The sequence below is a fragment of the Cryptomeria japonica genome, chromosome 9, assembly GCF_030272615.1.
Source record: "Cryptomeria japonica chromosome 9, Sugi_1.0, whole genome shotgun sequence".
Lineage (NCBI taxonomy): Eukaryota > Viridiplantae > Streptophyta > Pinopsida > Cupressales > Cupressaceae > Cryptomeria > Cryptomeria japonica.
Window position 1 is genome coordinate 328,856,995 of NC_081413.1, and position 22,110 is coordinate 328,879,104.

General features: G+C 40.2%; 1 protein-coding gene across 3 annotated transcripts in view; it reads right to left on the reverse strand.

Annotated features, from left to right (window-relative positions):
* LOC131029743 (uncharacterized) overlaps positions 1-22,110 on the reverse strand; it is a 145,335-nt gene that overhangs the window by 99,923 nt on the left and 23,302 nt on the right. For all 3 annotated transcript variants that reach the window (XR_009102818.2, XR_009102817.2, XM_057960385.2), the window contains exon 2: positions 17,871-18,252. Coding sequence is in view for 1 of the 3 variants with exons in the window: in XM_057960385.2 (XP_057816368.1) it covers positions 17,871-18,252 (382 nt within the window). In the remaining 2 variants the exon portion in view is untranslated. The remainder of the gene's footprint in view (positions 1-17,870; positions 18,253-22,110) is intronic.

The following is a 22,110-nucleotide window of genomic DNA, read 5'->3' on the forward strand; positions in this document are numbered from 1 at the left end:
GTCCTTCACTTCATTTGTACTTTTGATTGTTCTAATATAAGGTCATACCTCATCTGTGACCTCAAATAATATGATCGATTTGGTCTTTTCATGCCCCCACCCAGATTGCAGCCTTATAAGGAAACCTAGGCGATAAAAATAAGACAATTATAGTCCCTTAGGCCAACCCAAATTAAAGAGATTAGAATAAGAACAGTTTAGTTAAAGACATTACAAGTGCAAGTTTAGGGCCAACCTTGACAGGGATGCATCTATTAATTCAGGCCGACTAAGATGAAGGGCTATTACCTTTTATTAAGGCCGACCAAAGAACTTGAGATTAAATTAAATAAAGCTTCGACCTCTCTCATAAAGCCACATCTCTTGGGCTTTGGAAACAGTATAAGTAGAAGATAAAATGGGGAGAGGATGGGGGATTGGAGAGAACAGAAATATATCAGATAAAAATAGATCTGTGCAGCAGACATAAATTTATCACTACAGAAGATATAAATATGTCATTAAAACAGACTCAAATATTTACAAGCTACTTGGGCAAGATTTAAGGCAATCCAAAAGGGGATACCACAAATGGTATCAGATCACCGTTCCTGCCAACCTGAGGGGACATTACAGTAGTCATCAACATTGATGTAAAACAAGAGGCAATCTACTTGAAAATCTGAATACAATTTCCACTACTCTACGATCTTGTTTTAACTCTTCTGCTAATTTCAACAAGTGATTAGTATCCACATTTGGATAATGTTCGAGTAGCTTAAGGTTTGTTGTAAAATCACCAGCCAACAAGCGGCATCTTATGCAAAGCAGCATAGCATAGCATAGTTGAAGCAGGATTTCCTACATACAAAGAAATGCACAAGTACAACAGTATTATGAAAGCAACAAATTAAAATATTAACGACAAAAAAAAGTGGCAAGGTAATGACAAAGTTAACAAGTGAAAGATATGTCAAAAAGATATGATGGTCCTAGGGTGGGGTTAATGCTCAATTGGCACACCAAATTTAAAGACTATAACAGTGGTAAATATATAGAATGGCAATTTTAAACATGAGCTCATACTGCAAGGACAATTATACAGGAGACATATCAGTTATTACAGTGAATAAAGATCATTAGGACAATCTGAAATTGTTGAAACAATCCAAGTGCTTCGTCTATATGGAAAACTTCAAGAACATAGTAGCAGACTTATCTCAAAGGTAGTTCTAAGTGTGAAAGGCAGAGTTGAAAGAAAAGATGACAGCCCATAGAATGTGATAGAGAAAGGCCAACCCCGTGTTGCATGAATCAAGGTATGACAGTACAAAAAGAGAAATTCATGACTTTCTAAACCAAGAAGAGGACACGAGTGATAAGGGTTTTTGAGAATTAACCCTACATGGAAGGGTATTGAGAAGTGACTATCCTTTGACTGAGACAAGAAGCAACAATTAGTAATAGAAGAGCTCACCTATTAATTTATGTGATACCAATTTGACGCAAAAGCAATTATATTTATATATATATATACCAATCTGTAAAGAGGGTTGTGAGAAAATTCAAAGGGACTTCATAAGCAAATGTGTGAAGCATATTAGAGCAATTTTAAGACAAATTTATGAGCATATGGGAGCAGAAAGGCGAGGTTAGGCCCACCTTCTGGCTCTAAATAGTTTATGAGCAGCAAGATGGGGTTAGGCCCACTTTCTGGCTCTAAATGACTTATGAATAGCAAGATGGGGTTAGGACCACTTTCTAGCTCTAAATGGTTTATGAGCAGCAAGATGGGGGGTTAGACCTACTTTCTGGCTCTAAATGGTTTATGAGCAGCAAGATGGGGGGTTAGACCTACTTTCTAGCTCTAGATGGCTTATTAGCAGCAAGATGGAATTAGGCCCACTTTCTGGCTCTAAATGGCTTATGAGCAACAAGATGGGGCTAGGCCCACTTTCTGGCTCTAAATGGCTTATGAGCAGCGAAATTGGGTTAGGCCCACTTACTAGCTCTAAATGGCTTAGAGGCCACAAGATTGGGTTAGGCCCACTTTCTGGCTCTAAATGGCTTAGGAGCAGCAAGATGGGGTTAGGCCCACTTTCTGGCTCTAAATGGCTTATGAGCAGCAACATGGGGTTAGGCCCACTTTCTAGCTCTAAATGGCTTATGAACAGCTAGATGGGGTTAGGCCCCCTTTCTAGCTCTAAATGACTTGTGAGCAACAAGATGGGGTTAAGACCCCCTTCTTGGCTCATGGAAAAAGTAAGGTGGGGTTAAGCCCTTGATGGGAGTATAAGGAAGGGATGCAATTATCAAATCGCCATCAAAGTAGGCCACCCCGAATGGATGTCCAATGTGCCTACCACTGGCGCCAAGAGGGTGAGTAACCACTATTGGGATTAGATAGGTAGATTGCAAGGCTCCCTATTGTGATCTCCTCTCCTAACTCTACTATGATTGACCATTGACTTAAGGGATGATGCATGAATAGGGAAAGCAAATACAAGCACCCCACTAAGTAGACCACCCCGAGTAGATGTCCAATGTGCCTACCATTGGGGCCAACGGGGTGAGTGTCTGCTCTTGGGCTTAGTGTGGGGGTGGCTTTGGCCAGACCTATCATGTTTTCTTCCCCAAACCATAATATGTTTGAATACTAGGGCAAATTCTAGGGTAAATCTATGGATGCATTCTAATCAAAGAGAAGGGATCTAACAATACGTGTATTTGTGTATATGCTTTGTGTATGCTTTATGTTTTTATGTGTATGCTCCATGTTTGATTCATACTTAATGTGTTTCCAGCATGTCTACTCCATGAATATCTATGATTACCATAAACATTTTCCTAGCATCATGAGATTTCTATTTTTGGTTGATCCAAGATATCAGAATAACAAGAGTGGACCAAAAGGATATGAATTTTGTTAAAGTTTATGATCAGATTATAACAAAAACAAAAATTCTCCACAAATGAACAGTATGAACACTAAGTTACCCTAGGAAAACCTTCCTTATGAAGGTGAAAAACCCAGCCACAAAATTCTCAATTATATTTAATCAGGTTTGAATATGATTTACAAAGAATGGCTTCATTGCTTGAAGCTTTATGCACACAACAGTATAACACACAAGATAATAAATCGGACTGCTGTGGGAGATCGGCCTGCTGTAGAAGATCGGACTGCTATAGTGGATAACGTGATCTGCCAGAGAACATGCAATATGCTTACTGACTATATATGTCTTCAATCTGCCTCTAAGTTATGATAAAGTCTTAACTCATTGTATGTTTCCGATCTAAGTATATCGCATATATCTATCACCACGAACCAAGAGGGGAGATGCATTAACCATATATATTGACTCCGATGTCTTTCCAATAAGGACGTGTCTCTTCATGACACTCTAAATCGGCTTTCACTAAAACATTATTGACTATACACAAACCGATTCATTAATAACACAATCGATTATATTGTCCAATGTTAACACACTCGATAAACATCTTTTAATGATTAATCATCGAAACCCGATAATGCAATATGTTCGATATTTAATGCATAAGTAAATTGGTTTACTAGATATGTAAGGCCGATAGAATATCTGCTAATCGGCCCTGAAGATTACTTCTGACGCTACAACATCAACAAATTTATTTAGGAAAGGACATTGCATTAAGGTCATAGATGTGTAGGCATGCTTCTAATCCTCATCTAAATATATGTGAAAACTCATCTTAATTTAATTACTTTGCCAATTCCCAATACCTTGCATTCAAATTAGAAGCAAGAACGCATACAGCTTAGATCAAATTTGCAACTAGGGAATATCAAAGTTCCACAGCCAAAGTTAGTTACACCATAAAATCTAAGGAACGATTTGGAATCCTCATAATAAAAGATTCAGTGAAAAACTAACTTTGCTTGAGGACAAGCAAATCTCAGGAAGGGCGGACTGTCATTCCCCCACCAAGATCACAGCTTTATAAGGAAACCTAGGCAATGAATATAAGGCAATTGCAGTCCCTTAGCTCGACCTAGAACAAAGAGATTAGAATAAGAACATTTTATCTAAAGACATTACAAGTGCAAGTTTAGGGCCAACCTTGACTGGTGTGTCCATGTATCCATTAATTTAGGCCGATTAAGATGAAGGGCTATTACCTTTTATTAAGGCTGACCAAAGAACATAAGATTAAATTAAATAAAGCTTAAATATTATGGCCGACCTCTCTCATAAAGATGCATCTCTTGGGCTTTGGAAAGGGTATAAGTAGAAGATAAAATGGGGAGAGGATAGGGGATTGGAGCAGACAGAAATATATCAGATAAAAATATATTTTTGCAGCAGACATAAATTTATCACTACAGCAGATATAAATATATCATTACAGCAGACTCAGATATTTACAAGGTACTTGCGCAAGATAGCAATTACTAATCATATTTATATTTGATTGCAATTGAGGCATAAGCGATTAGTATACACCTGTGATTATGAAAGGTGTGATTTGTCAATGCAGTCTAATCACCGATTAGTCATCCATAAAAGGGAGGCGATTCATACTAACAAGGAATCACGATTATATGGGTGTGATTAATGATAAGAAGAAGCGATTGTTTGCCACATACAAGTAAACGATTAAATGCAAAAAGTAAATGCACAGAACATAATGGAAATATATTAAATAACCAATCTCTGTATTAATTCAACAGTCCATGTACATCAAGTGCTCATAACAGTACACCCAAATACCACTATCATGATGATACTAAGAAGGAATGGTATGCAATATATAATACCCGAAGGGGTGCGACCAACCGTCGCGTCCAACTGCCCTTCGGGACGACTAACTAACTGACTACCGTAACTCATTATTACCGAGGACAACATAAACATAATATGACAACATAACATAATGATTATTCCCGGCAACATCATCCCCCCCAAGAAAAGAAGTCGTCTCCGGACGACTTAATACAAAATAGAGATGACATTAAACAAAACCAAGGTAGAGAACTGCACGAACTGCGAACGCTAGTCAAGCGTGGAACTCATACACCTACTGCGTCCTCGCCTGAAAACCCTTTTCTGCTACCATCCGATGCTCAAGTGCGGATTTCACCATTAGTGCTTCCTTTGACATCACAGTCCTCCTGTGCCTGAACCAAACTTGTCTGCAAAACACGCTTTTCAGTCTCAGCCTCCACCAACTCCTACTCAAATGATACTGTCTCCCTAGCCAATTTGTCCTCGATAGCCACCCGCGCTGCCCTCTCGGCATCCAACTCTTGGGTACGCCGAGCGAAGTCTCACGCTAGTACTGCCTCCAACCTGGTGGTCAGCTCCTCCCGAGCCCTCTGTGCATCCACCAAGGCAACCTCACGTCCAGCCGAGACATACTCCGAGTTCCTCAAAGCGTACCATTCATGCCGGGAAGGGCCACAGCCCTCTGGCACAAAGGCTAGGAGACGCCTCAAATCCTCCATCACACTCCCCAAAGTTTGATAACTGAACTGAATAACTCTCTGGTGCTATATGATTTCGCGTTCTTGCAATGCCTTCCCTCAAACTCTGTTTGTTCGCAACCTCCAAATCCGTCTCCCTCTACGGCTTATGGCTTCCCCGCCAATGCTTAGCTGCAGGCTTCTTTCTCACAATACGGGACAACACAACACTTGTCGTGCCTTCTCTGATGCCCTTCGCCCAACTCAAAAAGTGTATTGTAGCTCAAAAATAAACTAGGGGTTTGGGGCAGCGCCCCTTGCGGGGTCCTGCGCACCACACGGAAGTCCATGGCGCACATCATTTTTTGTGATATTTTAAGATGCCAAAACCTACTTCTCCACTCTAATTTTTCAGTGTCCTGGCTCCAGACTCCATCGAATGATTTTAAATCTGGTCGTCGTTTTTTTTTTACCACCCATCACCACCGTTTATCCCTGTCGTGCCGTGGTATTTTTCCTTTCACCCTCTTTTAAACCGTCGACGTGCTCCTTCAGGCCTATGGACTGTAATATACTGAGCTCGTACAGAGGTTATCTGTCGTACGATGGAGTGGTCTGTCGTAGGGTGGCTGAGCCATATCGGGGTCACCCGAAGCTTGGTGTCATACGGTGTCTGGGAAGGTCGTACGGTGGATACTTTTGGCCGTGCGGATGTACGGTAGTGGCCGTACGGTAGGTGAACACCCTCCGAGGCCGGTGACCTCCGTCGACGGTGGTCCACCGTACGATGTCCCACCGCACAGTGGTCTGTCGTACGGTGGTCCACCGTGCGGTGTCCCACCGCACGGTGGTCTATCGTATGGTGCCCCACTGCATGGTGGTTCCACCACCACTTTTTTTCTCAATTTTTTTATTTTTTCTTTTTCTTTTCCTAATCTAATTGTCGAGAGTCTTCGGCTCGAGTCCCATGCCTCTGGGATCGCCCTTCATCCTTCTCGGTTTGCCTCACCCGAGAGTCTCCCACTTTGGTCTCGTGCCTCTCGAGTCCCCTTCCATCCTCTCGGGTGTCCTTCCGGCCTCTCGGGTCCCCTGCACGCTTCTCATGGTAGGATTTCAATTTGGACCCACTAATGGCAAGTCTATTTTCAATGGCCATCCGAAGACCTGGAACCATAAATTCTACAGAAACCACGGTCTCCTTCCCGTACATAAGAAGAAGAAGAAGAAGAATAAAGATTTTGAAGGCTATGGCCTTCCACACAGGGTTCCAATCGTTGCCGACACGAATGATCTTGGGATTATCTACGTCACCGATGTTTGCGGCATCTCCCTTCCAATATTCTCCGTATTCCGACAGGTCCACCTCCTCTGTTGCTTGCTCTAGTTCCTCTACTTCGAGCCTGTAGCTCTAGAAAATTTCGTAATCCTCCATTTGCCAATGGAAGAGCCCATTCAATGACCACGTCTCATCCTCGGAGCACTCTCCTAGTTTGAGAATACCTTCGTCTTTGGGCTCCCTACAGCCCCGTCCTTTGTTCCTCAGGTCGCCTTCTCCTTCACCCTCCGATTCCGAAGATGATGCCAGTTCCTCACTAACCAACTGTGTCCTGAGGTCTATGATAAACTTCCTTCCTCCATTCTCCATAAACAAAGTGTTCTTCTTCCAATTGTGGGTGGCCTTGGCTACCACCAGCCACCCTCTCCCTAAGATCGCATCATACCCTTTTTCTCCAATATGAAGGGTTGCGTCCCGATGGTAACTTGCTGGCCCATTAGTGTCCCGATGGGTTTGATTCCATGCTAATCTACTCCCAACAGATTGAATGTAGATGGCCACAACGTCGGCTTCCCCAACTTCCGCCAAGTTTCTTCTGGAAGAACATTCACTCCTGATCCACCATCGACGATGGTATCGGTTAGAATGGTGCCAAGGATACCCATCTCCACAATGGTCGGGTTCCTTCCAGTGTTAACTGCCAGCAGCATGGGGTCTATTGCAAACCCCCCAGGAACATTTGTGCGGTGGTTGGTATTGGTGCGTGGTTGGGAGAGATTATTCAGCAACGCCGTTCGTAATTGAGGAATCATCTGGAGGAGGTCGTGTACCTTCACAGGCACCTCCAGTTTTAATTTTAAAATTTGATTTAGTATAGCCTCCTTCGCCTCCGGTCGGCTGGAAGTACCCGTCATACCCTTCGCCTTCGCCCTTTTTCGTAGCTCTTTCTCAATTTCTTCCCGTGCTTCCCGTACCCTTCGCTTCTCCGTCTCCGCGTCTGGGCACATTGCGTGTTTGGCTTGGGCGCAAGTTACAACCAGCACTTCCTCTTCTTTGGTTTCCTCGATATTGAGCAAGTTGACGCCGGACTTCGAGCAGGTGGCGTCTTCGTGGTCTCTCGGTCCGCACCATTTGCACAAATATTGTGTGGCCTCTCCCTTCGAGCAGTCTCAGGCGAAGTGCCCCCACTGGTTGCATGCTCTACATTGTACCATCGCTCAGCCTTTGGAGTCGTATTGGATCCGACTCCTTGTATTGTTATTGTTGTTTCATCCTCCCCACTGGTTATCTCGTTAGCCTCCCGATGTTGCATTGTTGTTCACCTGGGAGCTGTCGGTACCGCCCGATGTAGTTGGTTGTTCCTGCGTAAACAATACTTGTTGGTTCCGTGTTTTCATGTTGTAGGGGCATTCCCTAGTGGGATGCCCCATCAACTGGCATATATCACAATAGGCCTTCTTTTGGCAGGAGCCTTTCATGTGGCCGTCCGTCTTACATTCCGTGCACCAAAGCTCCCCTTCGTCGGTCTTGCTCGAACCTCCCTTCATAACCTTCAGCTCTTTCATCATCCTAAGCATGTCCTTCTGCAGGGATTGCACCTTTTTGCCGGACTCGCCATCGCTGTTGCTTCCCTCGGAAGAGTCATCATCCTCAGACGAGCTATCCTTCTTCTTTTTCTTCTTGGATGTCTTGGTCTTGCTCTCGAGATCCATCGCTCTATTATATGCATCTTCATACGAGGTTGGTGGAACAATTTTCATCTTCTTCCGGATGGAGTGTTTCAGTCCCTCCACAAACCATCTCTTTTTCAACCCATCCGCTGGTTGACTCTCCATTTTCCCCAACAGTTCCTTGAGCCGCCGACTATAGGCTCGAACAGTCTCGTTCTTGTTCTACTTTGTGCCATAGATTTCGGCTACTATTTCATTGTCGTCTCTGAGGAGGCGGAACTCTATCCCGAACTCCTTCTTCAGGTCGGGCCATGTGCGGACTTTGGCCTTATCCATATCTAAGTACCAATCGATGGCCACTCCCCTTAAGGTTGTTGGAAATTGTGTCACCCATTCGTCCTGGTCGGTAACACCGTTCGCTGACCATATGGTTTCGCAAGTGCGGCAATGGCGGACGAGATCTTCCTTCCCATCACCGTTGAACTTCGACAGCTTCTGCTTACTTGCCATCCCACCGCTGGGTCTCGCTCCTCTGGTGCCTTGTGTGCTTGTACCTGGTGATCCTCCGCCTCCGCCTCCTGCATCTGACCCTCCACTCGTGGGTCCTCCGGAGAAGGTTGTTGACCCTGAACCGAACAAATTGCTTCTCGTACGGTACCCTTGTGCTCCCTCGGCACCGTCGGTCGTACCGTCACCTTCAGTCCTCTCCCTCCGGTTGTCCTCCGAAATGGACAAGTTCTTTAGTAGGTCTCTGGTAGCGTCGATCAGGTTTAGACTTCGCCTTGTTTGTTCCACCAACTCTTCGCGACTTCTTACCCTACGGTGGTATTCTGGCAAACTGTAGAGTTCTCCTTCGGCACCCTCCGTGACTCCTAAGTTCCCTTCGAGCAACCCTATGACAGTGTAGAGGGTGTAATTCTCTCTGTCTATCTTTGCCTCCGCAACCTCCGTGACACCTCTTGGGTTCCCTTCGAGCAACCCCTCGGTCGGTCGTCCCTCGACAAGCTGCCTTAGCCTACGCCTTCGTTCTATTTGCTGTCTGAGATTCAACGCTCTTTGTGCCACTTCCCATTCGTCACTTTGTATCTTTTTATTTTTATTCTTATTTAGTATATTTGGCATAAATCACTTCCGTATATAGCAAGCACACACCATGTACACAAAAAAACACTTTTTTTTTTTTTTTTTCGGCCACAATTTATCTCAACATTGTGTCGGGATTATTACAGGGTTCAATTTCCCCTTTGCCTCTTGCCATTGCGCAGCGTCGACCTCTGGGTTAATCTCACCGACGGGTAGGCCCATCGTGTTCGTACGCCATCTGCTCCTTCCTTTCCCGAGTATGTCTAGGCAACGGCGCCAAATGTTTGCCACATACGGGTAAACAATTAAATGCACAAAGTTAATGCACAGAACATAATGGAAATTTATTAAATAACCAGTCTCTGTATCAATTCAACAGTCCATGTACATCAAGTGCTCATAACAATACACCCAAATACCACTATCATGATGATACTAAGAAGGAATGGTATGCAATATATAATACCCAAAGGGGTGCGACCAACTGTCGCATCCAACTACCCTTCGGGACGACTAACTAACTGACCGTCGTAACTCATTATTACCGACGACAACATAAACATAATATGACAACATAACATAATGATTATTCCCGGCAATAGCGATAAAACATTGATTGTGCTGTGAAGAGTGGCGACAAATGAAGGGAGACAATTCCTCACTTCCAATGGGTGTAAACTTTCGGAATTACAAGATATATATATATATGGTTGCATACATTTCAGGATTAAAATACGAAAGAGCACCATCATGGTTGCAGGCTTCCACAGTCATATCAGAAAGAGCACCATTAATATTTGTCGAAAGTATTCATATTCAAATTGGAAACAACAACATATTGCTTCAACCAATATCATCATCATTTATATATTGTGTATACTTAAAGATTGAAATCAGAAATATCAATTCATCGCTATAGGCAATTGGAGGACAAATTAGCATATTTTCCATTGTCAAATTAGAGAAAGCTATCAAGATAAGTTCTACTTTCCGAACTATTCTTAGAATGTTAAATTAAATATTATAATGAAATGTATTCAATTTTGATAATATTATATTTATTAATATATTACAACTCTCACTTTAAGTTAGAATTATTGCCTCGGGACTAAATTAGGTTAATCCCAAAAGGGAACATTACAATAGCACTCTGATAACATCACTCATCAACAAGTTAGACATTTAAATAAACAAAGGGTGGTAGGCCTACTACAAAGTGACATAGCAAATTTAAGCCAATGGTGCAACAAGATAATGCCAATACCTTTGCCATTTTCTTGGAGTTGCATTGACCATTAGATGGAAATTGTGTAACTCTAGCAATCCAAAGCTTTATCAAGCTCTGACATTATAAGGATGCACAAGCCCACCACGTTGCACCTAATGGCTAGTGTTCAGCTACAACATCATGAATGCATGTGAAATCACTCCCTTATAATTTGAAGAATGTTTCTAGCTAGCAAAAATCCTTCTAGATTTCTTGCGACATAAAATTCCGATATTAATGGTATCTTAGGTTATGCAAGAAGGTAGGTGGGACTAAACAAACAAAAGTACGGGAGTTTATTAGGCGTCAAGGTTCAGGGATGCTTAGGAAAAAGTACTTAGGTAAGGGGATGATTGAAAGTCCAATTTAGAAAAGATGTAAAATGAAAACAACAAACTTTGAAGTTTGGGGATACCTCAAATCTCGTGCCACATATCAATGGCCAAAGTTTTGGTGAATATCATAATAGGTACCCAAAAAAAAGATATACAAAATTGTGATCCATAAGAGTTGTAGTGTAACATGTTGAGGATCAAGCTTCAAGAATACGTCATAATAAGTACCCAAGTAAGGGGATGGTGGAAACTCCAACTCTGACAAGATACTTAGTGCAAATGGTCAAGGAGTTAACATTTCAGAGATTGAGGAGATCATGAAAAGGGTACCCAAGTAAGGAGATGGTGGAAACTCCAACTCTAACAAGATACTCGGTGCAAAAGGTCAATCAGTCAAAGTTTTGAAGATTGGGGAGATCATGAAAAGGGCACCCAAGTAAAGGAAAGTCGAATTCTCCAACAAGAATAAAGGAAAATTAGAGTTGGGAGGAAATGCATACCGGGAAGGAAAGCCCAAAACTCCAACAGCTTGCACAAACTTAGTAAATTCAACATACATCCCCACTTAGAAACATTTGAACCAAATAGGCACATGGGGGATGAAAAGGGGAAACACACATGCAAACTTGGACAAAAGGGAGACACTAGAAATAGGAAAGAGGTCTTTGGTCCACAAATATAAATTAATTGGAAAGAGAACGTTACAAAATGTATGCTACATTCACAATATTTTTCTTTGTCCGATTATGCTAAGTCTTTACCAATTTTATCATTGAGATGAATCTCAAATGCACCTAACAGAAGCTAAGTCTCGATATTATAGTCTCAATTCTCAACCATTTGACAAACAACATTATATCTGCTATGTAACCTAGAGGGTTTTCCAACATACATGAGAACTCTTTCAGCAAACACTTACACAAGATGAATGAATTATACTTTTCATACTTTGTACTATAGATTTCTAAGGTGATCTCGTTTTCATCCCTCAATAGCTTGAGCTCCTTTCTGAAACTTTTTTCTTAATTTTATCCCAATTGTTAAACAATTTCTTGTTTTCTTCCACATACAAGTCATTGGTTGTCACTCTCAAGGTCTTAATAAATTAGTTGAAGCAATAAATGCCATCAACTTGAGCATCAGAGGCCTAGCTAGATATGCTAATATTGCATTGATAAATGTTGATCTCGATTACCATTCGTAATAAACTTAGGTCGCCCCAGGTCATAAGTGTAGATTTTCTTCAAGGAGTTACTAGTCCTCATTTAGGGGTGTTCGAAAATGGATCAACTGTTATTGAAGAAGTTGAGAAATACAACTTCAGAGATCCCAAGAACACCCTCAAGCAAAATTCCTGTCACAAGAGAAGAATGGAGGCAAAAAGCAATAATGGCTCTGAAGAAGAAGATTATCATTCAGAGAGGGAATTGAAATAAAAAGTACAATACAAACCTTATAAAAGGAGAATATGCAACCCTAAAGAAACCCTAAAGGGATAAAGTGTATTTAATAATTAGAATAATTATTAAATACCTACCATATTATTAAATACCTAAGTTTAGCTTTAAGCGTAGAGGATATAATACATGATAACTCTAACACCCCCCCTTAAGATGAACTTAGGGAGTAGCTAAAAAACTAAATGCATGAAGCAAAAAATGCAACTACATGATGAAGGCAAATTTGGGTCCCAACAACAAAGCTTGATGAGGTACCCAAGTACAAAAGATCTCTGTAAAGCGAAGAAATAGATAAAACCTCATGGGAAAAAACTCTACTCCAAAAAGAGATGAAATACAAGTGAAGGACTGAAGAAGCCTCCAAACAAAAATGTTCCAAAAGATAGGAACAAAAGAAGAGCAGAAGAATCACTGAAGCATGAAGAACCTGCAAACACTGTCGAAGAATAACTGTCGATCTGAAGAACCTCCACTGAAATAGAAGATGATCAGGTAGAGAAGACTGTAATCTGCATGAGTGCCCTCATATAGCACTACTCGAATCAGATGGCAAACAAAGACAAACAACTAAACTCGAAGATACAGATGGCAAAAAACACCAAAGTCTGAAGAGTTGATCAATCGAAGTTGGAAGGTTGCCTCCAAAAATAGGAATGAAAGAGTGTCTATATGGGAAATGATCCATCTCACCAAAATGCATAGGTAACCAGACACTGCATCTGCCTAGTACATAGGAACAAATACTGAATACATAGCTCACTCCAACGAACCAAGGAAGCATTAGAACCAACAACCAACAAGAAAAACCCCCCCATAATGCTGACAAGGGAGAGGTGACAGGTACACTGAAACTGAAAGCCAAGAAAAACTGCATAACGGAGAACCAAGAACATCCAGAGTGCAGCAGAAAGTACAAACACATATAAAGGCTAGTGTCGTGGAAGGAACACTCACTTGACACACATCATGAGGCTAATGTCATGGAAGGAACATTCACGTGACAAAAGTAGATGGCAAACAAGGCAAACATCAAACCCCCCCATGGCACTTTATAATGGAGTGCGAGTACAATAAGGCACAAGAAGTGCAAGATCACAAGCATGCAAGGCATAGTGGCACTTTATCTCAATGCGTTTGCAAAAAAAGAAATGCTTACAAAATGGTGTATACAATGCTCAAAGAAGACAAAAGGCTGGAAATACATGAAGAACAGCCAACAACAAGTCATTCCACCCAAACAAGAAGTTTCCAGGAGCTCAAATGTCCAAGTAATTCACCAGAGTGTGAAAACACAAAAAACTGAATAAAATGTACCTAGAGTAAAATCTGGAAAAAGTTCATGGATGGTTGTGAAGAGCTCTGAAACACCGTCCCAACGCCGTTGGAATCGCGAAAAACGGAGAAACTGGCGAAAAGATATGAGCTCGGGACTAAAAACAGCACCTCTGACTTCAAATGGCTATAGAATGTACCAGCAGAAAAACTAGGTGATGAAACCCACAAATTTGGAAAGTAGACAAAACCAGCTTTCCCACGATATCTCGTTTGCCCAAAAACAATATCGTATGCCCAAGTTATGGCCAAAAGAAAAAAACCCCTCTTTTAGGGCACAAAGAGGGTCTCAAGGACCATGCAAAGCTATTTGTACCGCTGACGCCAGCATGATGTCATTCTGATGTCAATAGAATATTCCCAGAAAATTCCCTACCTATCGAAAAAAAAATAGGTCGCCTGAAAAACGCGTCAGAAAAAAAATTTGGTGCTTGAAAAAATCATCCCCCTACCGAAAAAAACAAACTGCCAAGAAATTAGGTTGCCGGAAAACATACTGTGCCAGAAAAAAAGGTTGGCCGCCGGAAAAGGGCGGATGGTCGGGAGGCGGCGGCCATGGACGGCAAAAGCAGTAGGCGGGCTAGAGGCGGAGCACAGGGCACGGGGCACGAGTGGGGTCGGGTCCACGGCCTGCTGCAGGTCATACGGACCTACAGAGGCCGTCAGCCCCCTACCAATGTGAGCTCTTTTAAAAAAAAAAAAGCTTTTGAAAAGTTTCACAATTTGTGTTGCATGGGGCTTCGGTATTGTCGTAAAACTACCTTCAAAAAAAAAATTAATAAAAAAATTATTTTTTTGTTTTTTTTTTTTTGACGAAATTCGTGCCAAAATTGGGCAAAACCCAAAAAACATCTCCAAAGGCTAAAGTTGTCCAAATTGGACTATATGAAAATGGTGGTTTTTGGGTGTTGAGCTCAACAGTGAGGTTCGTTTGAGCCCAAAAAGCCCAGCAACAAAAAAGCTCCCCAGATGCAAATAAAAAAACTCGAAAAAAAGCTTGAAACCCTCCTCCAAAAAATCTTTTGAAAAATCAAGAACAAGTAGCAGCAGATGTAGGCTATGATACCATGAAGAAGTTGAGAGATACAGCTTCAGAGATCCCAAGAACACCTACAAGCAAAATACCTGTCACAAGAGAAGAATGGAGGCAAAAAGCAATAATGGCTCTGAAGAAGAAGATTATCATTCAGAGAAGCAATTGAAATAAAAAGTACAATACAATCCTGTTAAGATAAGATCATGAAAAGATTCACCGCCAAACCATAAAACATCATTGGTTAAAGACATTGACACCGGTTCTCAAACCCTACACTGAATATACAACAGTCAATTATAAACATGACTTCCGGTTCTCCAAACATGATGTGGTTCCAATCCTAGACTCATTATAATGTCATAAGAATACATTCCAAACCGCAACATCTACCTCAACATGAATCTCTACCGCAATCATCTCCTTCACTGTTCCTGCTTACCGGTTGACTGCTACTTAGCAGTTTTGCTGTCCAATTCAATTCATTACCGGTTAGGCTATACTTAGATAACTTAGATGATATACCAAACATAAACAAACATGGTTGCCATCAATGACAACACAAATAACTGATCATAGAGCATCATATCATAATTATATCATCACCAACAGTCCATCAATATATCATCATATCAACATCATCCTTTACCGGTACATCATCATCTCTATTAGTTATGCCAATATGCCAACATCAACATCTTGCATTTGTTCCTCTTGGCAAAAAAAATCATTTTTTGTCTTTCATGCACAATGTTTCAATTCTTGCTCTAATACAAGACCTAGGTTGGAGGAAACCTGCTCTAATAGCATTGACCTGAAAAAGATCTATAGTCTAGTGGACAACACACTAGACTCTTGGACCTTAGATGTTTGTAAGTGGAACCAACAAATTACAATAATTTGAGCACAAACAAACAGAAACAAAAACATACACAAAGAGAATAATATCTGAATAAATGAAATTTCTACAATATGAGAACTCTAAGAAGAGATATGTATGGTATTTTACCTCTACTCTCATAGAAACAAGGTAGCAATCTATAATAAGAGATGTGAAGTTATTGCACTTTGTCATTAAGTGGAGAACTCTGTTAAGAGATGTGAAGCTACCACACTAGTAGCTCTACTCCCAACTCTCTCTACTCTAGTACAACATTCTCTGTATCTGTTTTACTGCCACACAACTCCTGGCTCTCTCTACTCTACTACAAAATTCTATCTGCTTTTAACATCAAACTGTGAATCTTCTAGAGCTGCATTCCACAGGAAATAAACTATCTAAAAATAGGAAAACAAATAAGTCCCTTGGAATCTGAAAAGCATGTCTCAACTCTCAGTACTCAACAATAAGTTGAGAAGATTTTCTATAACATGAAATTCATCAAGATTCAAAATACAAATTTTCAGTTTCCTCAAATCTTTTGAAAATTTTCAGATTTGTGTATTTTGTGGACTTTGGGCTTTTCGGTGCAAACCAAACATTGTCAAGTAGAATGTTTAATAAGTCCAAAGCCTTGCAACAATTTTTTAATGGAGTTGTCTCGAGATATGACTGTGAAGTTAGGCCAATGCAACATGGCCTACTGTTTTTTCAGTATTCTGTCAGAAATTTGTCCCAAACTGCCACCTGTCAAACAAAAACTTGATAAAGAAATTGCAATACCTGGGGGTAGACAGAGATACTTCAATTCTGATGGCAATCGAAGTTATACACTTGATGAAAATAAACCCATGTTAAATAAGACATATATGCAAGGGAAGGATTAACATCCCCATATACAATTTTGAGTCTTTGACATAAGTACATGTCTTCAAAGGTTATGACTGACTCATACCTTATTGTGCCTGGGAAACCTCTCTTCGCTAGTTACAGCATCTCAGCAGCAGCAGTAAGAAAATTCATTTGAATTAGAACAGAGTTCCTCTTAAACAAACATTTTCTAAATATTATTCTATGTTTTGTTTGGAGATCTTAGGCACATATTTAGTTAATACATACATAGCACCATGTCTAATTGGGGTTTTATACAACCAAGAAATAGGAACAAATTTCCAACAAAAGAGATGATATCATGCATTATACATATCATTTTTGTTGGGATCACAGCTTCATGGCTATTTATAAGGCCTAGTTCTAACCATATGCTATGTAGAGTCCTATCTCACATACACTGAATGTTTTAGGTTGACACACCAAAGGCTATATCATAGCCATGGATTGTCATAGCTGGTGCTAATTACTCTCCCTCCCAACAAAGGAGATGGAGTGAGAGGTTGAAAGAGAGTAACGGGTACCAAGAATTACCAGTGTTCAGGCTGATAAGTCATGGACTATCTCATGAAAATTATTTGCCTCTCCATATGGCTATGTCTATCTGTCACTGTATTGCTACACACAGTATCTACAGCATACAATCCCGCCTCATAGTGCACTGGCATATGCACAGCCAAAATCCACTAAAACTGCTCAGTTTACTTAAATATAGTAATATCTAATTACAGACACATTCTCAAAAAATGTAATAAGCTTTGACATGTGTAACATAGAAGATGTTCCTAGTGTCAATAAGAAGGTTATAGGGATCATCCATAACACACAGTTGCCTAGTATTAAAGGAACTACATAAGACCACTCAAACCATCAATTTTAAGCAATTCTGTATTGCTGATTTAATAACATAGAAGCCCAGAAGAAGATTCACTTCTATGTTTCCTCAATAGAATAAACCCATTAAATCATTGAAAGTGAAAATGCAAGATCTTGGAAATTATGTTGGAGCAAACCCAGAAGCAAATTATACCACATATACATATTGGTTTTATTTAATCCTTTAACATAAGATGTCATTGATTGGATCGTGTTAACATATTAACAAAGAATCTTTGTCCATCCAGAATATAAATTTGTATTTTATTTTTACAGTTAGACACAACATATGCCTAGCGATAGATGCACAATGGTAATACTAATAGTTGTAAAATTTACCACATCAAGAGGAACAAAAACTGACTGTGCGGCAAGAGATGAAATCATTCCAGCAACACCATTGGCTATTGCAGCTTGTGTTGGTTCAGGTAAATTTAGCTTTTCAGTGATTGTAAGAGCACCAATTTTTGTTGTCTCTAAGGTAGTTAGAAAAATTATCCTGCCAGGAACTGCACCAGTAACAACTGTTCCAAATCCTCTATACAGACCAGAAACTCCATCTGCTTTTAATATATTTCTAAATATTGAGATGGCAGATGGATTTGAACCTTGTCTTATAGTAACCTGCAGCCTTGTCTTAACAACAGATATTGGATACAAGCCAACAGTGACACTGGTAAACAGCCCAGCCCCAATTGCATAGAATTTGGTTTTGTCAAGTCTGCAGGTGCAAGTTAGAATTAATCAGCAACAACACTCCTTAATAAATAGCAAAAATGACAATATTAATAATTGAACAAGTATAGCTGATAAATTATTAAGCATTTCTGTTAACTCTGCTTTCCATTTTGATGAATGAAAACAATGTAATAAAAGGAAAACCAGCAGACTCTTTTGTCTCTAAAATTGCTTTAAAAAAAAATTTATTAGACCTCCTAATAGTTAAAACTTGAAATTAAATCATAGAATCTTCATCATCACAAACATATATTTCTCCACAAGAAAAGTAGCAAACCTACACGATCTTGATGAAATATAAAAAAAAAAAAAAATTGCTGGATTTACTGAGAAAAATTGAACCTACTAGGAAATATGTTCATGTCCCAGTAACTACAAATGTTTATAACTAAAAGCCCCATCAATGACTAGGAATGCCTCCCTGGCCATGCTTGATAGTTATAAATACATGGAAGCATGGCATATCAATGTCTCAATAAATCATGAAACCACAGAGTCTAAATTTGAAAATGTGATCCAAACTTGTAACTATATAGTCTAATTAACATGCATGCTTAGTCCTGTTCCATTCTTGCTCATTGTCTTTGGAACTGGTTGGGGAAGGCAGGGGCATGATTCTCAAGGTTCCTGATTCAATTGTAGAAAGGTCATCCTCCAGGATGGAGAATTCTCTTCCTGGAAAATCTTTAGGAGCTAGGCCAAGCATTGATGCTTTTAGAAAATGGGCTCAAAGAAAATGGAAATTATGTGGCCAAATTGAGATCTCACCTTTAATGAATGGATTTTTTTCTGATCTACTTTAAGAACCATGAAGATTGTATCTGAACCCCTCTTGGATGAGTTTTGGTTTCTTGGTAAATCAAGCCTTTTCCTTAAACAATGGAAACTAGGCTTTGATCCTGAGAAAAAATGTATTCATAGGGTCCCAGTCTGGGTTAGGCTCCCAGGTTGCTGTTGGAATATTGGGAGGAGGAGATTCTAATGGGTATTGCTAACTCTTTTGGTCAACTCATATTTTTTAATGTAGTGGCCAAATCCAAAAGAAATCTATTGTTTGCCAAATTTGTGTGGATGAAAATATGGATAAAGTGCTTCCCTCTTCAATCACCTTGTTTTGTAAATTGGGAGATTGGGTGCAACAAATTGTTTATGAGGATTCCTAGGTTGTGTGCCACAGGTACCTCAAAGTGGGCCAAAAAACTTCCTGTGCTTGAACAATGGGAGGAAACACAGTTTGCAGCCAAGTCCCAAAACCACTCAACACACATACTATACATTATGACGATTGTTTCCTTCATTTCTGTTCAACTTTCTTTTTAAAATTTCTTGAGTTGACCTGTTGATGCATGTTTTATGACACACCGAACACAGAATAAAGATGCCCCAAAAAAAACTATCCTCTTGAATAAAATCACTGCGTATGCTAAGATTGCAAAGAAGATGATATGGCGATTCCAAGGTTTACACTACGAACTAGCGACATTAATGTTGAATATAGCTTCTCAGGCGAAGTATGCCGATAATCCAAGGGGCAATTGTAAATTTCAAAGACAATGAAGACTTTCAGATTTATATTTTTTTATTTTCTCAATTTAGACTTTTTTTTTAAAATGGAAAAGGGAAAGGGTTTTAGTAATTCTATACTTACTCCTAAGAATTCAAGAGACGGTAAAGATTAGGTGAAACTAATAACCACGTTTTGCTTCGCCACACTAAGGACAACTACACCAAGTAGGTGCAATCTTCAAGGGTTGTGCTAAAGATTTTCATACTGTGAATAATACCATCAAATGAACAATATTTATCCAAAGTAGAAGTTAAAGCATCCACAAAATAAGCTCAGACTAACTTTGCACAATGAACAAAAATCATTTGTTCATAAAAAGTATGAGCAATAATTTCACCAATCTAGATTATCAAATCTTTCATTCATCTAACAACTTTGTAAAGCAAATCTATTCTAAGTTGAAGAAAATACGAAACCATGCAACGATGTGATAACAATAAGGATTCAAAGCAAATGCAAATGAACTTTTATTATCTAAATAGCTCTTAACAACAATCTCACAAATCTCTCCACACAATAAAATGAGAGAAGAGGAGCTTATATAGAGTTTTGAAAACAAATGAAAGGCCAAGATCAATCAAAGATCAACGGTTGAGATCAAGACACAACTACCCTAATTAGGGTTTCCCATAATAGCAACAAGAATAAATGCATGAAGGACAAGTGGCGTGAGGAGCTATCTTCTAGGAAGGTGCATCCTTACCCTCTTGAGTGGCAGTCGATTCGATGAACCTGGACACAATCAGGTTGACCTCTTCCATCATGACATGTGGTAGCATATTCACCCTGAATTCTATTTCGTCCAAGTCATCTACATACGTAGCAAAAGCATTCTCCATTTTCAACTCCTGCTTCTGGAAGGCATCCCGGATGGACAAGAAATTTGATGCCTTCATCAAATTCTTTTTTAGGATTGGTCTGGTGATGTCGAAGAAATTCTCCTGAGTTCTAAGCTTTAGATTTTCCACCTGCATATCATTTTCTCGTTTAGTTTCTTTCTCAAGTATATCAACAGCTACAGGGAAAATCCTGTTCTGAATTTCTCTAATCTGCTCCTCGACTTTGATACCATCAGCCTTCACCTTTTCTAGGATTTCACTTCGTGCAGTTAGTGCCCAATACCATGTGTTGAAATCATATGCAGCCCCTACTGGAATTACCATTACATCAATTAATTCTTGCTTAGGAATTCCTTTCAACACCCTTAGGCACAAGATTATTCTATCCTGAATATCATGAAGGTCCTCCCATGTTTCTGCCATGTTTGCAATTCTGGAGAGCAAAGAAGAAGTTTGTCCATACGTCAACATTAACTTTTCCACAAATGTGGCAGCTTCTTCATTGTTGCTTTCCATCCACTCCTTGGCCTCTTTAGCCGTCACCTTCCCGTCTCCAGAATCTCCAATTGCTTCTTGCGAGAGATTCAAAAGTGGAGGAACCATTGTATCACCTTGATCAAGAGGCTTGGTCAAGTGTTGAACATACTTCTTCAAGCGCTCAATTTCCTTCTTGTATTCTCTTTTCTTCCCTATTTCCTTTTCCAGTCTTGCCTTGATGGAAGTGACTGAATTGTCTAGGTCCTCAACTTCTTGACCCTTGGTGGTTGGACCCAAGTTGATAGTGGTGATTTCGTACTCGTGAGGAGTAATGTCTTCCTTTGCCTTGTCAACTTTCGACACAGCAATCTGAACTAAACGGCAACCCATTTCATCCCTCTAAATTGTGGAAAACCTCTTGGTTTTCTTTACTGCCACCTTCTCTAATCTGGCCAAGAAATCAGTTGTGTCATCTTCTTCCTGAACTTCTACAGGCGCTTTTATTTTCAATCTTTTGTTTAACCAATCAGGAATTGTAGGTTGTTCAATACCTTCTTCCTGATTACTTTCTTCACACGAATTATGCTTGACCCCACGAAGAGCGGAAATCATTCCCTCTTGGAATCCCTCGACCAGGATATCCATCTCATCATTATCTGACTCAAGTATTTTTGTGTTTAAAGGAGATGGGGGTTCTTGATCCTCCAGCTGGACTGATTCAAGATTCTCCTCATGGATTGGAGAAGGAATCCTTATCTCGACTAGTGATTCATCCTCAAGAATCAATATGTTGTCCAAATTCCTAGATGTAGCGGAATGGGAGGGCATGTTTTCTGCCTCTTTTCAACAGGTTCCTCATTCACAATTTTCTTCCCCTTTGACCTTGTAGAATCATCAACTGCTTCCTTTTCCTTGAATTAGTGCTTTCAATTGGCCCGACACTTTGAGACACTCCTTC